The sequence below is a fragment of the Chelonia mydas genome, chromosome 1 (assembly GCF_015237465.2).
Source record: "Chelonia mydas isolate rCheMyd1 chromosome 1, rCheMyd1.pri.v2, whole genome shotgun sequence".
Lineage (NCBI taxonomy): Eukaryota > Metazoa > Chordata > Testudines > Cheloniidae > Chelonia > Chelonia mydas.
The window spans coordinates 78,565,369-78,582,814 of record NC_057849.1 but is presented as its reverse complement, the minus strand read 5'-3'; the positions used below and the strand labels follow the sequence as shown (position 1 = coordinate 78,582,814).

The 17,446-nt window shown below is 40.5% G+C and overlaps 1 protein-coding gene across 7 annotated transcripts in view; it reads left to right on the top strand.

Moving 5' to 3' along the window:
• Positions 1–17,446, top strand: part of TBC1D4 (TBC1 domain family member 4) — a 154,442-nt gene that overhangs the window by 75,635 nt on the left and 61,361 nt on the right. For all 7 annotated transcript variants that reach the window (XM_027829747.3, XM_037895237.2, XM_043534010.1 and 4 more), the window contains exons 2-3: positions 13,359–13,952; positions 15,596–15,685. In XM_027829747.3, the coding sequence (XP_027685548.2) occupies positions 13,359–13,952; positions 15,596–15,685 (684 nt within the window). The remainder of the gene's footprint in view (positions 1–13,358; positions 13,953–15,595; positions 15,686–17,446) is intronic.

The window sequence follows — 17,446 nt, the reverse complement described above, 5'->3', positions numbered from 1 at the left end:
TGTTAGGAACCTAATAAATCCCCCCTCAGTCAGGCACACAGAGGTGGAGGAGGAGGAAGGACTGGAGCTTGGAGGTGCATTGAGAGATTTGGAAGACCTGAGAATTGGAGTAAGGGAGACGCTGCCCAGCAGGACAGGGAGACTCCCTTCCCCCCAGTATCTAAGGACCGAGGGTAACCCCACCTAAGGGGGACGAGGGTAAGAAACCCACAGGGGCTGGGACTCGGAGCAAGGAGCAAACCCAGACCCCTCCCCTGCTTCCCTCCTCTACCACCTTCCCGGGCTAGTAGCGGGGCCCTCGGCACCCAAGAGCAGGGGCAAAGGATGGCATCTTAGCTCCCCACCAAGAAAAGTGCAGGACCCACCAAACTAAATCGGCCATCTTGCCACTGAATAATAATAATTATAGGAAGAAAACAATATAATAATTTCTTGATTGTGGCTTATACTGGAAAAACCCACACATCTATTTTTAACATCTTAAGTTTTTCAGAATGACAACAACTGATGTAATGGTTTTCACACTACCCAGGCAGTTACTTCAAGTAACTTATCAACTGCCACCCGCCAAGAGTGTTCCTTTGGGTCAATGGCATTTACAGCATGCTTCAAAATAAAGACCACACTGAAATGTCATGCAATTGCTGCTGTTTAATCTAGCATAACGAGTGCAACATACTATTTTCGTTTTGGAAAATGGATTTTTAGATCCATGTCTAGACAGGAACCTGGGACTTGCCATATTACACCAGTGGCATATGGATTCACCAAGCTCTCAGGACTCTGCCTTTGCAGCATCTGATCCCTGGCAGAACTAGGGAGCATGACTAAATCCAGAAGCTTGAAGAAGTTTTGGATCTTTCACGACAGCGTGGAGAACTAACCACAAGGAGACCCGATTGCCTGAAATAGTGAGTGCTGACCTATAGACTGTTAAAGTATTGTGCAACTGCAAACTCAGTATTAACTATTGTGCACTAAATGTTTGAATATTCACCTAGACTAGTATTTACTACAGAATGCTGACTACAAATGCTTCTTCCTTCAGTGCAACTTTTTGTCATTGGACTGCACAAGCAGTTGTCTCAGAATATTGTAGTGCTGCATTTTAAGACTTTCCAGGAACTTGCCTCTTATCCCTCTTCTTTCTTCACCCCCTTTCCTTCACCTATCCATCAGTAGCCTCGGTCCATCCACAAACTCTTCATACTTGGTGCAAGAGTCTTCTCCTATAGGTCTCTCTTTCTCTGTGGAATGAGCTTAGTGTCTTTGTCTCATCAAGTCCTTTCATTTCAAAACTCCTTTAAGTGTAGTGCCTCTCCTTTGCATATAATACTTCATTTTTTTTCTTCCTGCTGATCAGTTCTCTAACTGTTTTAGTGTAAAGTTATTTTGCAATTTCAATGATGGAAGCAAAATGAAATAAAATTATATGATATCATGGCCAAGTTTTTCATCACTAAAAACCATTTAAAAACCAATATTTCTCCATTTTAAAATCTTTGCTTGAAGTAATTTTGAACTTTCAAACTCACTTTAAATGTATTAGCTAAAATTTTGTTCACAATTAACTTAAGAGCAATTCAGAAAGTCTTTATATGGTAGCCTTAGGAATAATAATCAGTGATTGAAGGCTGTAACTAGATTATCACATTTTTGAATGAGGTCACTTAGCTTTTGGTGTTCCATCACAGATTGAATAACAGCACATTATCATTAATTTGATTTTTCCTTTGCCTCTGACAGATACTCAACAATCATTGAAGGTTTTGTTGAAGAAAGTCCATTCCAGTGAGAAATAACTGCCACACTCAATATTTTTGTTCATGTTCTAACACTTCAGGCTATTTTGCAAGAATCTGCTAAAATTGTGGAAGTGTGTGTGTGTGTGTGTGTGTATATGTATATATAATTTTTTTTTTGTTAGTGGAACCCATGTGGCTCAAAATGCCATATTCAAGATCACCTTTATAGCTGTCTTGTTCTTTGTTTACAGTACAAGGCTTATGCTGACATTGAATTATAGCATTTGCTGTCTGTTTTAGTGGTTTCAGAAGAAATTATACTACCATGTTCTCGTCATCTACGATGTTTGTAATATTTCAACCACTAACTTTGTAGCTGAATAAATCTTTAACATTACAGGATCATCCCAACTTCTGACTAGTGAGGGCTTGTGTCATAGTTGTACATAGGGAGATTTTTTTAAATACTGGCAAACATTACCATACTTTACCTGACAGAGAGAACTTGTTTTCAAGGTCATTAGGCAATGCAGCTAATAATATAAAGTTGAAAATGTGAATGTTTTAGTAAGAAGTGTGCATCTGCTTCTTAGCATTCTTTCTCTATATTCTGATTCCCTCCTGGTAGATAACTTCTTTGCCTAATAGCAATGCAGGTCCTGTCATGATACCACGTACTGATGAATTTTGAAGGATATCACTCACTTCCTACAAGTGCAGGTAAAGTAGTCAAAGGAAATTGTTCTTTGGATTGGGGATCCAAATTCTTTACTAATCACTGGTGAATTACTAGCCTGATGTGGAGGCTCACAGTTAATGATTCCACTGGAAAAGTTTCTGACTTTTCTAGGAAGTGAAGACTGTCCTCTGTCTACTTAAACCTTTGTATTGGTGCCGCCTTTATAGTAACTGAGCATCTCCAAGGTCAATATATTGGCCTAGTGAGATCCCTGGAGGACTATGAGGTGTCTGAGGCTCTTGCTGGGGTACATTTTTCTTCACATTAATCCTTTTTGACAGAAGGGGAATAATGAGTAAGATGCAAAGGCCCCAAATCATTGCTGGCATCCACTGAAGTCAGAATTGTACCCACGTACATAAGGGGTGAATTTGTCTCAGACCAATTTACTTGGAATGCTAATGAAATTCTAGTTGTAAGAGTGGGGGGAGAGGAGAGAGAGAGAGGGGTAAAATAAGATCCATGCCTACCTTGAATAGGGGGAATATTTTGATAGTTCTTGAAAAGAATTGTATCTTGAATCCTCATCTACCAGTTTTTCATGTAAGAAGATGAATTTTAATCAGAACCTTGATATCTTGATATAATGGATTCATTATAAAATACATACAACTTTTGGTCTGTCTGGCATGCCCCTGTTAGCTTACTCTACAACTTCAATAAAGTTTGGCTGTACAGTACCATTATTATGCAATGAACAGTGGACAGAGTGGGATCTATTATTCCCTTGCAAAATTTATGACTTGGAATGCAGCAAATGCATTAGCCATTCAGGAGATAAATTAAAAAAAAAAAAGTTAAGACTTTAAAGAAGCACACACATGTTAGCAGTGGTAGAGGGCTGAAAGTTGCATGACATACTTGCATCTTTAGTCAAAAGGACAGTAATAAATGCTCTGTTTTCACTAGCAATGTGTATATTTAATATCTAGTGTAAGGTACGAAAGCACAAAATTTCAAAGACTGAAGGAGAAATGGAGGACACATAAGACTGAGGAGATACAGTATGAAACTTCAAGTCAAACGAGCTACTCTTAAACCCTGAAACCTCCCCTTTTCTAAGGGTTTATCTGTTTTGGAAATCGAATCCTGAAATTATTTCCACATGCTCAAAATAAATAGTTTGATGTTTTAGATGTTTACTTATTTAAATAATGCTATCGTGCTCATAGGACACTTGCTTCCGGGGGACACATGATTTTTCTATTGATTTATATAATGCTTAAAAGGAAGACTGGTATAAAAACATAGGTTTTGTTTGAAGGAAGGAGAGTAATAAACTTGAATTTCAAACACTGGCTACCAATTTCAAAATACTTAGTGGAAGAATTGAGAAAATTCCCCAGTAAGAAAATATTTCTGTATATATTCCTTGTAAAGAGTTGAAAACTATTAACAATTTATCTAGGTATGTTGTGTTTGCCACAGTATTTCCTTAAATGGTTTGGATTTTCTCTTTTAATGTCTACTCAACCAGCCAAGTAGTCACCTGTTCCATGTATTCTTTTCCTCCCTAATAATCCCTTTTGCCTGTTGACTTCTTTCTCTTATGGTCTGTGTACTTTATGGTATCTATTTAGATTAAGAGCTCTGAGGAAGGAACATGTCTTACTTTGTCCACTCAAAATAAGCTAGCTGCTTTATGTGTGTTTCCACAGGCAAATCATGTAATACTGTTGTCTGATTTTATGTATTACACAGCAATTACAGTCTGACTATGCTCAGAGTTTCATTAAAATCAAAATGCATCAGTCATTTCTAAAATGAGATTAAAATAAGTATTTCATGACAATTTTAAAATTTCTAGCTTCCCTGTTTAAAATGTTTCTTTCCCCTTTGCACTGTGGAAGTACTCTGCTTTGCTTTTGGAAATAGGCTGTATTGTCTTCACATGTAGAATCTTACTATGTGTGAGTGTGCATTGGTAGTATAATGAAGACCTACATCTCTGTGTAACAGTTCTTGCCCACAGCTGAGAAGCAGTTTTGTCAAGACCTGAATGGAAACATCCACTTGAAGCCAGGCGGAAAGCTAGGGTTGCCAGGCATCCAGTTTTCGACTGGAATGCCCGGTCGAAAAGGGACCCTGGCAGCTCTGGTTGGCTCTGCTGACTGGGCTGTTAAAAGTCGAGTTGGCGGCGCAGCAGGAACCCGGGGCTAAGGCAGGATCCCTGCTTGCCCTAGCTCCACACAGCAATCGGAAGCAGCCACCAATTCCCTGCGGCCCCTAGGCACTGTGGCGGCCAGGGAAGCTCCACACGCTGCCCTCGCCCTGAGTACTGGCTCCACAGCTCCCATTGACCCGGGAACTGCAACCAATGGGAGCTGCAGGAGGTGGTGCCTGCATTTGCGAAGGCAGTGCACACCATGCAGAGCTGCCTGGCTGTCCATGCACCTAGGGGCCGCAGGGACCTGGCGGCCACTTCCTTGAAGCTGCAGTCAGTGCCAGCCCAGTCTGGAGCCCCCTTTTGCAACCCAAAACCCACATTCCAGAGAGTCTTCTCCCCCCCCCCCCCCCCACCCCCAGTCCCTGGGCTTTTTTCTCTGCTTTTGGATTTTCATGCTGCACCTTGATGTTTCTTTCTTTAACAAGTCGTGTGTTTTAGGTTTTCTGTCTCAGTCCAAACTGACAGTAGAACAAAGTAGAAGTTGATGGCAAACATTTCTTGATATTTGTTCTGATCTGTATTTGTTTCTGTTAATTTGTACTACAGATACTGGGCCAAATTCCAGTATGATATAAAAGAAGACTTGCATATTGATTAATATGTATTTTATATAAGGCGGAGTAGAAGAGTAAGATTGTAGAAAAACAAGAGGAAGGCTTAAGAACACCTAACACAGGCATCCGTCACCACTCCTGTTGGTTGGTTCTCCTCAAACAACTTCACCTTTCTACCCCTCAACATAAATTACACCGAATTACTGATGTATAATTAAATCATTTTAACCAATTCTGTATTTAGGCCTTTATCTGGCTATTAGCAAAGAATGCAGCACAATTAGTAATGAGCAGCAATACTCTGAGTACTGCCAGGAGCGTGTTTTGGGGGTTTTGTAAAGCAGGTTTCTATAGTTTCAGACTTTCAAAAGATCTGAATGCTTGCTATGTGGAATTGTATTTTGAAGAGTTATAGCTGCACCACCGGCAGCAAGCAGAAAAGTACACGGAGTAACTTCAGCCAGGTTGCCAATAGGGTTATTAGATGAGTTGGGTGAAGGTTTTTTGGTGACTGGTACATTTGCTGGAAAATGCATTTTGGGGGACCAGAGTTGTGAGGCACTTTGCTACCACCTGCTCTTAGCATGAGGAAGCCTTTTCCGTTCTGGCCAGGGGTCACCTCCTGAACTTCACAGGCAATGCAAGCACTCCCCTCTCAGATTGTGTAAGCTCTGCTGTCCCTCTGCAAGTTAGTGATAGGCACACTCCAGCCCTCGAATCTTCCAAGCGTCCCCCTGGAGTGTCCAGCCCCTGGTCCACTGGGCCCTCACAGAATTCACAGATCCACTACTCCCAACGGAACAGTACCCCCAAGTTACTGGCTTCACCCCAGGATTACTGCTCTGCTTAACTCGCAGCGCTTAGATTTGTTAATAGTGAAAACGGGTAGTTCTTTAATGAACAAAGAATAGAGATTTGAGAAGTACTTTCTAGAGCCTAGATTTAACTAACGAGACATTTTACTGTGTAAAGAAGTTTTAGCTCATCCAAAGTCTTTCTCCCAAAATTAAATAGCCAGGCTGGCTGTGACCCTCTGTTCATAAGACAAGCATGTTGGCAGCTTGTCCCCTAGGTGAAGGATATCATGTGACTCCTTGCATTGTCCTGATACACCAGACAAATTTTTTGATCTTTGTCATAAACAGGACACCCTCCCTGCTGTGTGTTCTTCCTTCAGATTTTGTGATCTCTTGTCAGCTTTGCAATCTTGATCAGCTGGTGGCTCCCTATGCAAGTAGACTTACATTGTAAGTCTCACAATACACAATAACCCACCAGGGTGATAAGTATCTACTACCGCTTGTCTGACCAGAACCTGTTTGTCACCTCCTGGTGACCTATCTTAACTTATAGATTTTAAGAATGTTGTTTGCAATGTTGTAGTCGTGTTGGTCTCAAGTTTCCAAGTCTCACAGAGAAGAGCTCTGTGAAGCTTAAAAGCTTGTCTCTTACACCCCTAGAAATTGGTGTACTAAAATATATTGCTATATCCACCTTGTCTCTTATATTTTAAGAACACAGTATAGATACATAACTTTTTAAAAATAATATCCTTACATACATTTTCCAGTTATGATGACCAGTGGGGTGCGGGCTCCCAATAAAGACCTTACATGCCACCCTTTGGTAACTATTAAGTAGATATCAGTTGCAGGGGATTCCTGTAAACGCCAATGCACCATTTATGCCCTCTGCCACTTGTGACCCAGTTACCCCTGGATGCCAGGGGGCTCTGAAATTATTTGCAAATTTGGGTTGAATTTGGCAAATAATTTTGGCTGGAAATAAAACAGAAATTTTGGAAATGTCAAAATGGATTCAAAAATATTATTTTAAACAAAATGTTGAATAGAAATGACATTTTTGAAAAGTAAGATTGAATCAACCCAAACAAACTTTTTTTTTTTTTTTTTGCTTTGGTGAGAAATTGGAAAAAAATTAGTTTTTGCTTCTAAATGAACCAAACTTTCTTCAGATTTTTTTTTGGTTAACCATGAAATTGAAAAACAATTTGCTCAATTCTTCTTATTAGCATGCAGATTCAAATTTGAAATGACAATGTAGCTTGTAAATCGTAAGGTGGCCTTTTCCTTATTACTGTATAATTTATATAAGATTCCTTTAGGTAGAATTTAGTAAATCAGACTTATCTTCTGTTGCACCAGTGTAACTGAGTAAACTTTAGCCTGGGGTGGGAAAACTACAGCTTGCAGGCCACATCCAGCACATCAGACTTTTAAATCTGGCCCTCAAGGTCTCACTGGGGAGCGGGGTTAGGGGCTTGCTTGCCCTGGTCCACATGTGCCGTGACTCCTTGCAGCTCCCGGGAAGCAGTCGGCATGTCCCCCCTCCAGCTTCTATGCGTATGGGGCAGCCAGGGGCTCCACATGCTGCCCCCACCCCAAGCCCCACCCTGCAGCTCCCATTGGCCAGGAACCACAGCCAATGGGAGCTGTGGAAGCTGTGCCTGCGGACAGGGCAGTGCGCGGAGCTGCCTGGCCACACCTCTGCTTAGGAGCCGGAGGGAGAACATGCCGCTGCTTCTGGGAGCTGCTTGAGGTAAGCGCTGCGAGGAGCCTGCACCCCTGAGCCACCCCCCTTCACCCCAGCCCAAGCTCTGGTCCCCATCCTGCCTTCAGAACCCCTTGATCCCAGCCCAAACCCCTCATCCATGGCCCCACACCAGAGCCTGCATCCCCAGCCGGAGTCCTCACCTCCCACCACCCTCACTCCAACCCTCAGCCCTAGCCCTGAGCTCCTCATTTCTGGCCCCACCCCAGAGCCCGCACCCCCAGCCAGAGGCCTCACCCTTTCCTGCACCCCTATCCCCATGGCCCGCCATACAATTTCCATACCCAGATGTGGCCCTGAGGCCAAAAAGTTTGCCCACACCTACTTTAGCCCTATGTTATAAAATGTCTTCACTTGCTTCTGTGCAGCTAACTATGAATATGAACATAAAAGAATTTCACTTCTTCACCAGTTATTCTTTTGAAAGTTTTCTAGCTTCAGCAGACCATATGGATTCATTCCTTGTTTCATTATACTGGTCCTCTCTTGTTTTTTAATTATTTTGTGAATTTTCAATCTGTCAGAGGTTGAAAGCCTCATAAAGAGACTCTTATAAGTGTTATGTAAATATGATCTCTGTACAGGTTCCCTAAAAATATGATTTTGATGCTATTATTTCCCAAATCAGTAGATGTCAGAAATCTCTCTGTTCCTGTTAACTGTAATCAGAACATGTACTGTTTGTTTATTTTTTAAGATAAAAATGTGGCTGTTCAAATCCTATGTAGCCTGTGTGGTTCCAGTGGCAAATCAGGGAGCACTTGACTTTTGAAGCACCAACGATTACTGTCTAGAGGCATTGTGACGGGCTGGAGTATGATATAATGAACTGAGTTTGTCTGAGGAAACGTAGTGAAATTACTCCCAGCTTCTGTAGTGGGAGAAGCTTTCTGTGCTTTTATTCGTAGCAGAAATCTATTAAGTGCCCCCTATTCATTAGAAACATTGTCATTTACTTCAGTGTACCCTGAGAATGCCTTGGCTATTCAACTGGGATCCAAACCCAAAGGTACCACTCTTCAAATGTTGATGTATGGTGTTCTTTCTGCTTCCTATGTATTTTGAAAATATGTCTGTGATTAGGTGGGATGGGATAACCCACCTTGTCTCTCTAATATTGTGCGACTGACAAGGCTACAACAACACTGCATACAAAATATATCTGACACACACAGAGCTTCAACTTTACTAGTATATGTGTGATTCAATTTAGAGCTGAGTGACCTCTACTCACAACAGAAGGTGTTCAATACATTAAACCTGATTGAGTAATACTAGGCTGTAAGTCTCTCTTACACATCGTAAGAATAGTGGACTTCTGTTGTTTTTAAATAAACTGGGACAATTTGCCTTCGTGATGCTTAAATTCCCTTTAGAAGCTTTATGAAGTTAGAAATCAACTTAATAAGGCATTACAGTTTCCCTATATTTCACAGTGAAATCTAAAAACCCATTTAGCTGTTTTTTATGCCAATATGTAACAAGTATGAATTTGTGCTTTTTGAATCTTTGTGAATAACCTGCTTGTAGTTAGTTTTTTGGTGGAAACTGGAAACTTTTTTTCTGATTTTTGTACTATATATTGTTTTGGGGTTCATTCTTCCACTCAGTGAATGTAGTTGTGAATACTGAAGGGAGAACAGTCTACTAGGACTCTAAACTCTTTAGTCGCTTGTATTCTTGAAGAGAAGATCCAATGTTGCCATGGAGTTACTTGTCCCATTCTAGAGCTGTAAGAATGGTTTTCCTTTGTGCTGTTTTCTTTGCTGCAGCATGCATCATTTATCAAAACTGGTAGTCTCTAAAGTCTAAACTTTTATCAGCTCTGCCACTTTAAAAACAACAAGCAAAACTATTATATACTTGATATTAATGCTAGACACCTACGCTAAAACTTTCACAAACACTACTTGAACTTGTTTGCAAGTCCTGTCAGTAAGTTTTAATATGTTTTTTTCCCCACTGTATTTGTCTTTTTAAAACGATCGTATGCTTTCATCTAATACCATAATGGGTAGTTAAACTGGGATACATAAGGATTCCGGCGTGAAAGTGTATCTGTAAAGCACACAGAGATTCCTAACTTTTACTTTAATCTATTTATTTAAGTATCTATCCAAAGTTCTGAGAACTTCTACATTTAAAATTACACTATACAAAATAAAAAGTGTGTGTGTGTGTATACACACCTTTTGTAATACTTTCTGCACAAAAAAGATATTTGCCCTCCATTCCAAAAGGCTTGTAATAGCCCCTTATCTAACCTCTCTCTCTCTCTCAACCTGCTTCCACTCTCAAACCCACAAACAAAGATATATATTTGGAGCATGTCCAAAATGTTTAATAAATCTGACCTCTGGCTAAGGTGGAGCGCTGGTGTCAGATGCTCCCATTGAGGAGCATTGCAACCCCGTTCTATGCTAGCTTTAGTTTCTACAGTAAATGGTTTTAAGATGCAGCCTGCAGATAGTGCATTGCAGTAGCCTACAAGATCCATATCCCATAGGAAGATCATATTTGCTTTGCCAGGTGCAGGAGGGGTGAGAAAGTGCTTTTTCACAACAGCTGCTACTTGTGAATCCAGCAGCAGCCTTGGCTCTAATATGAGCTCTAAATTGTAAGTGAAGCCTGCGTTACAAGAGGCAGTCACACGTCCTCACAACAGTCCCCCTGATTAATCTTTTGTAATTTTCTTCTGGTTGGCTTTCAGAGCTGCCTCCTCTGGGCTGAGCTGCAGCTAGTTTGCCTACTTTCAAGCTGCTGTCTCATGCGGACCTTGGGAGATGCAGAGCGGAGTATCATCAGCACACTGAAAATATCACAGCTCCTCTCTCCTCGATCACTAGCAACTACATCCAGTTTGATGAAGTGGATTAATTAATAAAATATTTACAGCCTATTAAAATCCTTACGTAAATCACCAGCTTTAAAAGTCCACCTCCCTTTTAGTTTAAAGGTATTTTGCCTATTAAATTCTGGTATATGCTGATCAGATTCAGCATGACCCCAATACAGTGGAACATGGCTATTTAAATTTCACTGTACTCTTTTTGAAGCCTGCACTTGTGGTAATGTGCAGTACAGTATTTTTAACTTGATTTCTAAACCAACATTTTCCAAAAGTATCAGAGGCCTTTGTTCTCATTGAGGACTACATCTGTTATCTTCCATCCATCTTGATCTGTGTCTCTTTCCCCCTCCCACCCTCCCATGTACCAAGGAATACCGCATCCTACCCCAGTCCTTCATGACTGAGTTTCTGTGTCCACTGTTTTGACAGAGCTTCCAGAGATGTATCTTCTGTTCTTAGTTAGACTTCTGACTCCTGAGTCTTGTTTTCCAGACTTCGAAGAATGTGTCTCAGCACTTATCCCCAAAGGCCCTCTCAGTAATTCCAGAGGATAATGATCTTGCATCCAGCTTTATGCAAGTTAGAAAAGTAAATGAATGAAGCAGAATACAGCATGCCTATTCTATGTTCTCTAAGAGCTTCCAGGGCTTCACTCAAAAGAATACTCTTAGACTGGCTAAGCAAGACTAAAAGCTTTAAACAGAATTTTTATGTGCCTGTTCCTGCACTCATGCTGACAGGGGTGAGCATTTTGGGGTCAGTCTGGCACATCTGTCATTGAAGTGCTTACTCACTATTCCCTTTGGCTAATGTCCCTTTATTACTTGGCAGTTTTTTGATATAGAAAGTGTTCAAAGTCCATATTACCAGTTTAGACATGAGGTCATTTTGTATTAGCGCACAGACAATGATCTTTCTCCATTACAACACATCTGAGTAAGCTTATTTTTTGTCAGTCTCCATTTCTATGCAATCTACCATTGTACCCAATATTCCATGAGGCTCACAGTTTGACAGATAGCTTTTCAATTTACCTCCAGTTAACATGCAGTGTTTCAGAGGACTTCTTCAGTTTCATGAGAGACCTTCTCTGATGAGTATCTTTTTTAGAATAAGGCCTATTATATGTTGATGACCAAGTCCAGCACTATAAATTGATCCTGGAACCAGAGCTGGGACATACTTCTAGCCCTGAAAGTTTTGTACTGGTCTATCTACTGTTTTCATTGGTGGACCGAAAAGCACTGCTGACAAGTAATTTAGTAATGTTGTCAGTATAGTACTTTTCAGTAACTTTAAGTAAATGCTATTTGGAGTATGAGGAAACATTCCCCTCAAGGAAATCTGAAAGGTCTGTTGAGACCGATTCATAAGTAGTTTTTTCCTGTGGACTCAAGAGGAGCTACAACAGCCCTATGAAATTAAGCATAGAAAATATTCTATTTCCGTCATAGTTTAGCCACTTCATTTCATTTGTCCACTGTAGGTCATCTTGCACTTGGAAACATTTAAATTTGAAAGTACTTTTGAGAGGATTTATCAATACTAAATACATAACTTTTTAACTAATTAGATGAGAAGTGCGATCCTTTAAATTTTCATTCTGATTACTACCTTGCCTAATTGTCATCACCCTTCCCCCGCTCCCCCCCAGCCGCAGTTCCAAATTTTAACAGCTGGTACCTCATGAAATGACAAGCGTTAGATTAATGCTTCGAGATCTGAAAGCTTAGATCAGGGTGTCAGAAGGCTTTTACAGTAAACCATAATGTAGAGAAACAATTTCAAAGGTGATGAGATGCTGCTTTTAGTATAGTGTTAAATGCTGTAAACAGATGGGTCATCCTGAATAGAAATAGGAAGCAAGTTCCACAATTAAGCATCTCTGTAAGAATACCTTTGCCATACTTTGCTCAGACTGCCTTTGAGGCCAAAACATAACTGGGAGCACTTAAAGAAATCAACGTACTGAAGGGGGAAAAAAATCACTCTAGTCAGTAAAGCTACCAGGTTTTAGTAACTGATGGAAAAATCAGGATTTTCAGATATGAACTTGCAACTCCAGTGAAGTTAATTATGTTGTGGCCAATAATGTAAGCTGTGAATGTAGCCCACTATTTCTATGCACTGATAGGATTAACAGGGTAGTATTTTGAGAGACTACAAAATTCACGTGTATGATTAATATCCCTGAAATGCACGCATCTTGCTCTGTTGCCTTTGTATACGTGAAGCTTTGCATTGTTCACCTTGCTCCCAAGGAAATCAAAACCACAATTTCCTCTGCAGCTGTACAAAGCACCACAATTAGACGTTGGAGCTGGTATGCCTGATTTACTGTATTAAAGGGTTTGTTAGTAGCTTAATTGTAAGGCTCTAGAAAAATACTTGACATTGTTTCCCCGTCTGAAAGGGTGCATACGGGATTCAGGAATGACTAGTTACGTATTTCAAGGCATGAAGCTGGTAGCACATACTGCAGTAGCTAAACTGTTAGTTGCATGAATATTTATGTTGCCTAAGACTGAAATCTTATTGGGAACATCCTTGGGGCTGTACTAACAAAGCCGTTTCTGCCAAATCCAGTTGAGGATCATGATGGATTTTCTCTGACATTCTATTACTCAGTCAAATTCTAATCCATTTTTTTAAAGGCCTTGCGTGTTGGACATTTGTGGCTTTGGTCTTTAATTTCTGGTTTCCTTAATGAAGATTTTTAATTGTCACCCAGGTTCCTGATGTGATCAGCAGCATAAGGCAAGTGTCCAAAGCAGCCCTGAAAGAGGATGCCAAGCCTGGTAAGGATAGTGAAGATGCCTTCTACAATTCCCAAAAATTTGAGGTTTTGTACTGTGGAAAGGTGACTGTGGCCCATAAGAAAGCCCCCTCCACTCTAATTGATGAGTGCATTGAGAAATTCAGTCTACATGAGCGCCAGCGCCTGAAACTGTTGAGTGAGCAGCGGAGCACAGATTCCAGCTCAGACTTAACCTTGTATGAAGGAGACGTGCCAACTTCTCCGTCAGATAGTCCATTTGAGGAGTTAGATGGCACGAGCACCACCACCGGGCACACTGGGATCTTTACAGTTGGAGGCCAGACCAACCTGGCTGGCACCCGTGTCTCTTTCCCCGAGCGAATTTTGGAGGATTCTGGCTTTGATGAGCAGCAGGAATTCCGCTCCCGGTGCAACAGCGTCACTGCAGTTATGCAAAGGAGGGTTCATGATACCAGCCTGAAAACACAGCCACGCAGGAGACATGCAAGTGCACCCAGTCATGTTCAACCCTCAGACTCTGAGAAGAACAGAACAATGTTGTTTCAGGTAGGTGCCATAGCAGTACTCACAATTTCATGCATACAATAGAATTAGGAGAGCTTGACTTAGACAATTATTGTCACTGCTGCATATTGAAACTTCTTATGCAAACAATTTCTGTTAAGCCAAAAATCGTTTGCTTTTCTACTTTGTATTACAATACATGAAACCATACTGGGGAGACTCTAAATAATATTGAATAATTTGTATCCCAGTTACTTTGGGGGAAGCTAAAGTTTAAAACATATGAGTTTCGTAAACTTGAAGGGAATATAATTGCTTATCTGTTAATTTGACAATATTAACATCAAATTTAAGAGACCAGTGTATTTTGTCTTAGAATCTGATGCTAATATTCAGACTTCTTTCAAGTGCTTTTGTGGATTGATTTCTCTATCCATAACATTTTTGAACAGAGCGAACAAAATCTCCCTTTTGTGTTACTAAAATGAACAAGTAGTTAAAGCTGTGAAAAATAATGTGCAGTTTGACTCCTTCTCTTTTTATGTTAAATTTCAGTGATGCTAAGAAGTTCCTCATTTCCAGAATAGGAATAATCTGTCTTGCAAAAAGTCCGTTGAAAAATTATACTTCTAAGATCTGCTCAGTGGCTTCATCCCCAAATCCTTTAGTCTTTCTTCTCTCCCCTGAAGTACGTTTAAAGATTTCAGAGCATATGCGCTAAGGAAACAAGAGAAAATTATTAGAACAGGTGACCCATAAAAGCCAAAGATCTTTTGCTTTTTAAACTGATAGGCTGCTAAATGCTTAGGAATTCCCACCCCCACCCCATTTTAGAGAACAGACTTGCATTTTCATCCTCTTGAGAAACACTAACGGATGTGAGGAAATATATTGCCATTTAGAAACCCACAGCCCATCACTGGTGGTGAAAGGGCCTTAGCTGAAAAACCCCTCAAGCTCCATAGACTATATTCATGTGCCCTTGGAGAGCAGTTCATGAGAAAGCAGAAGGGAAATTCACTGCAGCAAATAATCTGTTCTCGTTGACAATTAAAAAGAGGCTAAATACATCACCTTTATTTTAAAATAAACAGCAGCAAAGAACTGAAGACCCAAACTGTTTGTATTTGTATTTTAAAAACTCATCTGGATGGTGGTTTTTGGTGTAATAAGACTTGTAACTTACCTTGATTGTTTCAGATCAGTCTAACGGAGCTTTAATTAGGGCCCGTCAAAAACTGACTTTTGATGGAATAAAACTTAAACTGTGTCTGATTCCTGCAACTTTATTTGTTTGGTTTTTTTTGTTTGGTTTTGTTTTACCCCCAAACTGAATACTTTGCCATTTTTGTTGAAATTTTCTGCAATTCCCCTCCCTCATTTTCCTTTTTCCTAAAATGCTAAATTCTGCCATGTTCGTTCACTCGGTAAGTAGGGTGACCAGATGTCCCGATTTTATAGGGACAGTCGCGATTTGGGGGTCTTTTTCTTATATAGGCTCCTATTCCCCCCCAGCCCCCTTCCTGATTTTTCACACTTGCTGTCTGGTCACCCTATGAGTAAGCTACTATTCAACATGAGTAGCAAATGCAAAGATGGCAGAATCTGCCCAGTCATTGAACTTCATTTGGTGTATTATTCATTTGTGCCTTATAAAACAGTCTGATTTAAATTTTGTTTTGAAGGTTGGACGATTTGAAATTAACCTTATCAGCCCAGACACCAAATCTGTTGTGCTTGAAAAGAATTTTAAAGATATCTCCTCATGTTCTCAGGTATGTATTTGTTGAGTAGCTTGCAGTACATCCGGGAAGGGACTTTTTTGATTTGGAGACACTCTGATGGCTTTTTTAGTCAGTGGGCAGCAGAAATAGTCAATCAGAGCTTTTGCTGATTATAGAAGATTAAATGAAAACACAGTACAGAATATCCTTAAACATAGTGGTTGTACATCATATGTCTTTTTTTTTTTTTTTTTAAACAATTATAACTTTGTTTTAGTTAACACCTGTATAACTAGATTTTGGCTTTCTCTATAGAACCCTAATAAAAACATGGTAAGACAGCTATTCTGTGCCCCTTCTTCCCCACCTGAGTACTTTGGAAATGTTAAATATTATCTATAGAGTGATGTTTGAGGTAATCATATTTTGAATGAGAAGAACACATGCTACAGTTTAGAAGTGGTAAACCGCAGTATAGTTTTGGTGACGGCACTGGAGGAAGATGGATTTTAAAATTTGATCAATCATCCGGTTGCTACTATTGTAGACTACAGGGGTAGACCCTCCTTCTTGCAATAGATCAGGCAACAGTAATTCAAAGTGTAGAAATTCTGTGCCTCCAAATGCCACTTACTGGTTTGTGTTAACTCCCACAAAGTGCTAAGAATGGCACAGATACAAAGGAAAGCACAGTCCCTGCCTCAGAGCTCACAATCTGAAGATGTACACAGAACTAGTGAATTTCTGTGAATTGTAGCATTCTGTAACTGTGAATTGATGAATAGGTCATCATTCACCTGCAGCTAGATGTGAATTTTGTTAACTTAAGGAAAGAGACCACTCGGTTCAATTTAGGCAGTCGCCTGAAATCTCCAGTTTGGAGGTGCTCTATGGTGGTGACACTGTGTTTCAGTGAGGGCTTTCGCGAGGAGCACAGCTGTTCTGCTACCTTGGGACAGGATACAGAGTGTGCCTCTCCCCAGTGTGGGACTAGCTGTGCCTCTGAGGTGGGGACAGAGCCATGGCTTCTACCTCATTTGGAGAATTTAGTGGTAGCAGCAATGCTAAAGTTGGGAATTCCATGTGGTCAGTACAAGAGCTATTAAAGGTCTCCAAATGCATTTTCTGATGGTTCTTAGACCAGCATCTGATCCAAAGCACTCTTTTCAGATGTTCAAATAACACCAGTCAAATCTTCCCTTGTATATGTGTTGCGTGGCTATATAGCTTGCAAATTAGAACTGGGATTAGCATATACTGTTGTTTCGGATGGAGGGCAAAGGGGACTGCAAGAGGAATAGGGAAATCTGGCCTACATAGGCAAATGATAAAGATGAAATAATAGTATTTGTAGCATACACTGATCAGGTAGGCACACAAGAAGGAGAGGTAAGAAAGAAGAGAACCTGTGGATGCCCTGGGTCCAAAAACTTTGTTTCCTGGGGGAATGTCATGAGTGGCAGCTGCTAGTTTCCATGAGGGTCCTGGTAGACAGCAGGTGAACCCATGGGCAGCTCAGGAGAACAACACAGGTAGTGAAGTCACTGATATTTAAAGTATGGTAGGAACTGGCCTTGTATCTTAGACAGTCCTCTTTGTTCCTGCTTTCTTCTTAACTGAGACAAGGTGCTTGAGGTTATATCTTTTATTAGACCAACTTACGTTGATGAGGGAGACAAGTTTTTGAGCTACACGAAGCTCTTCTTCAGGTCTGGGAATCTCACTCAAAGCGTCACAGCTAAGTACAAGGTCGAACAGATAGCACATACATTCAGACTATGTGCTAACTACTTATGCTAAACTATATGTTCG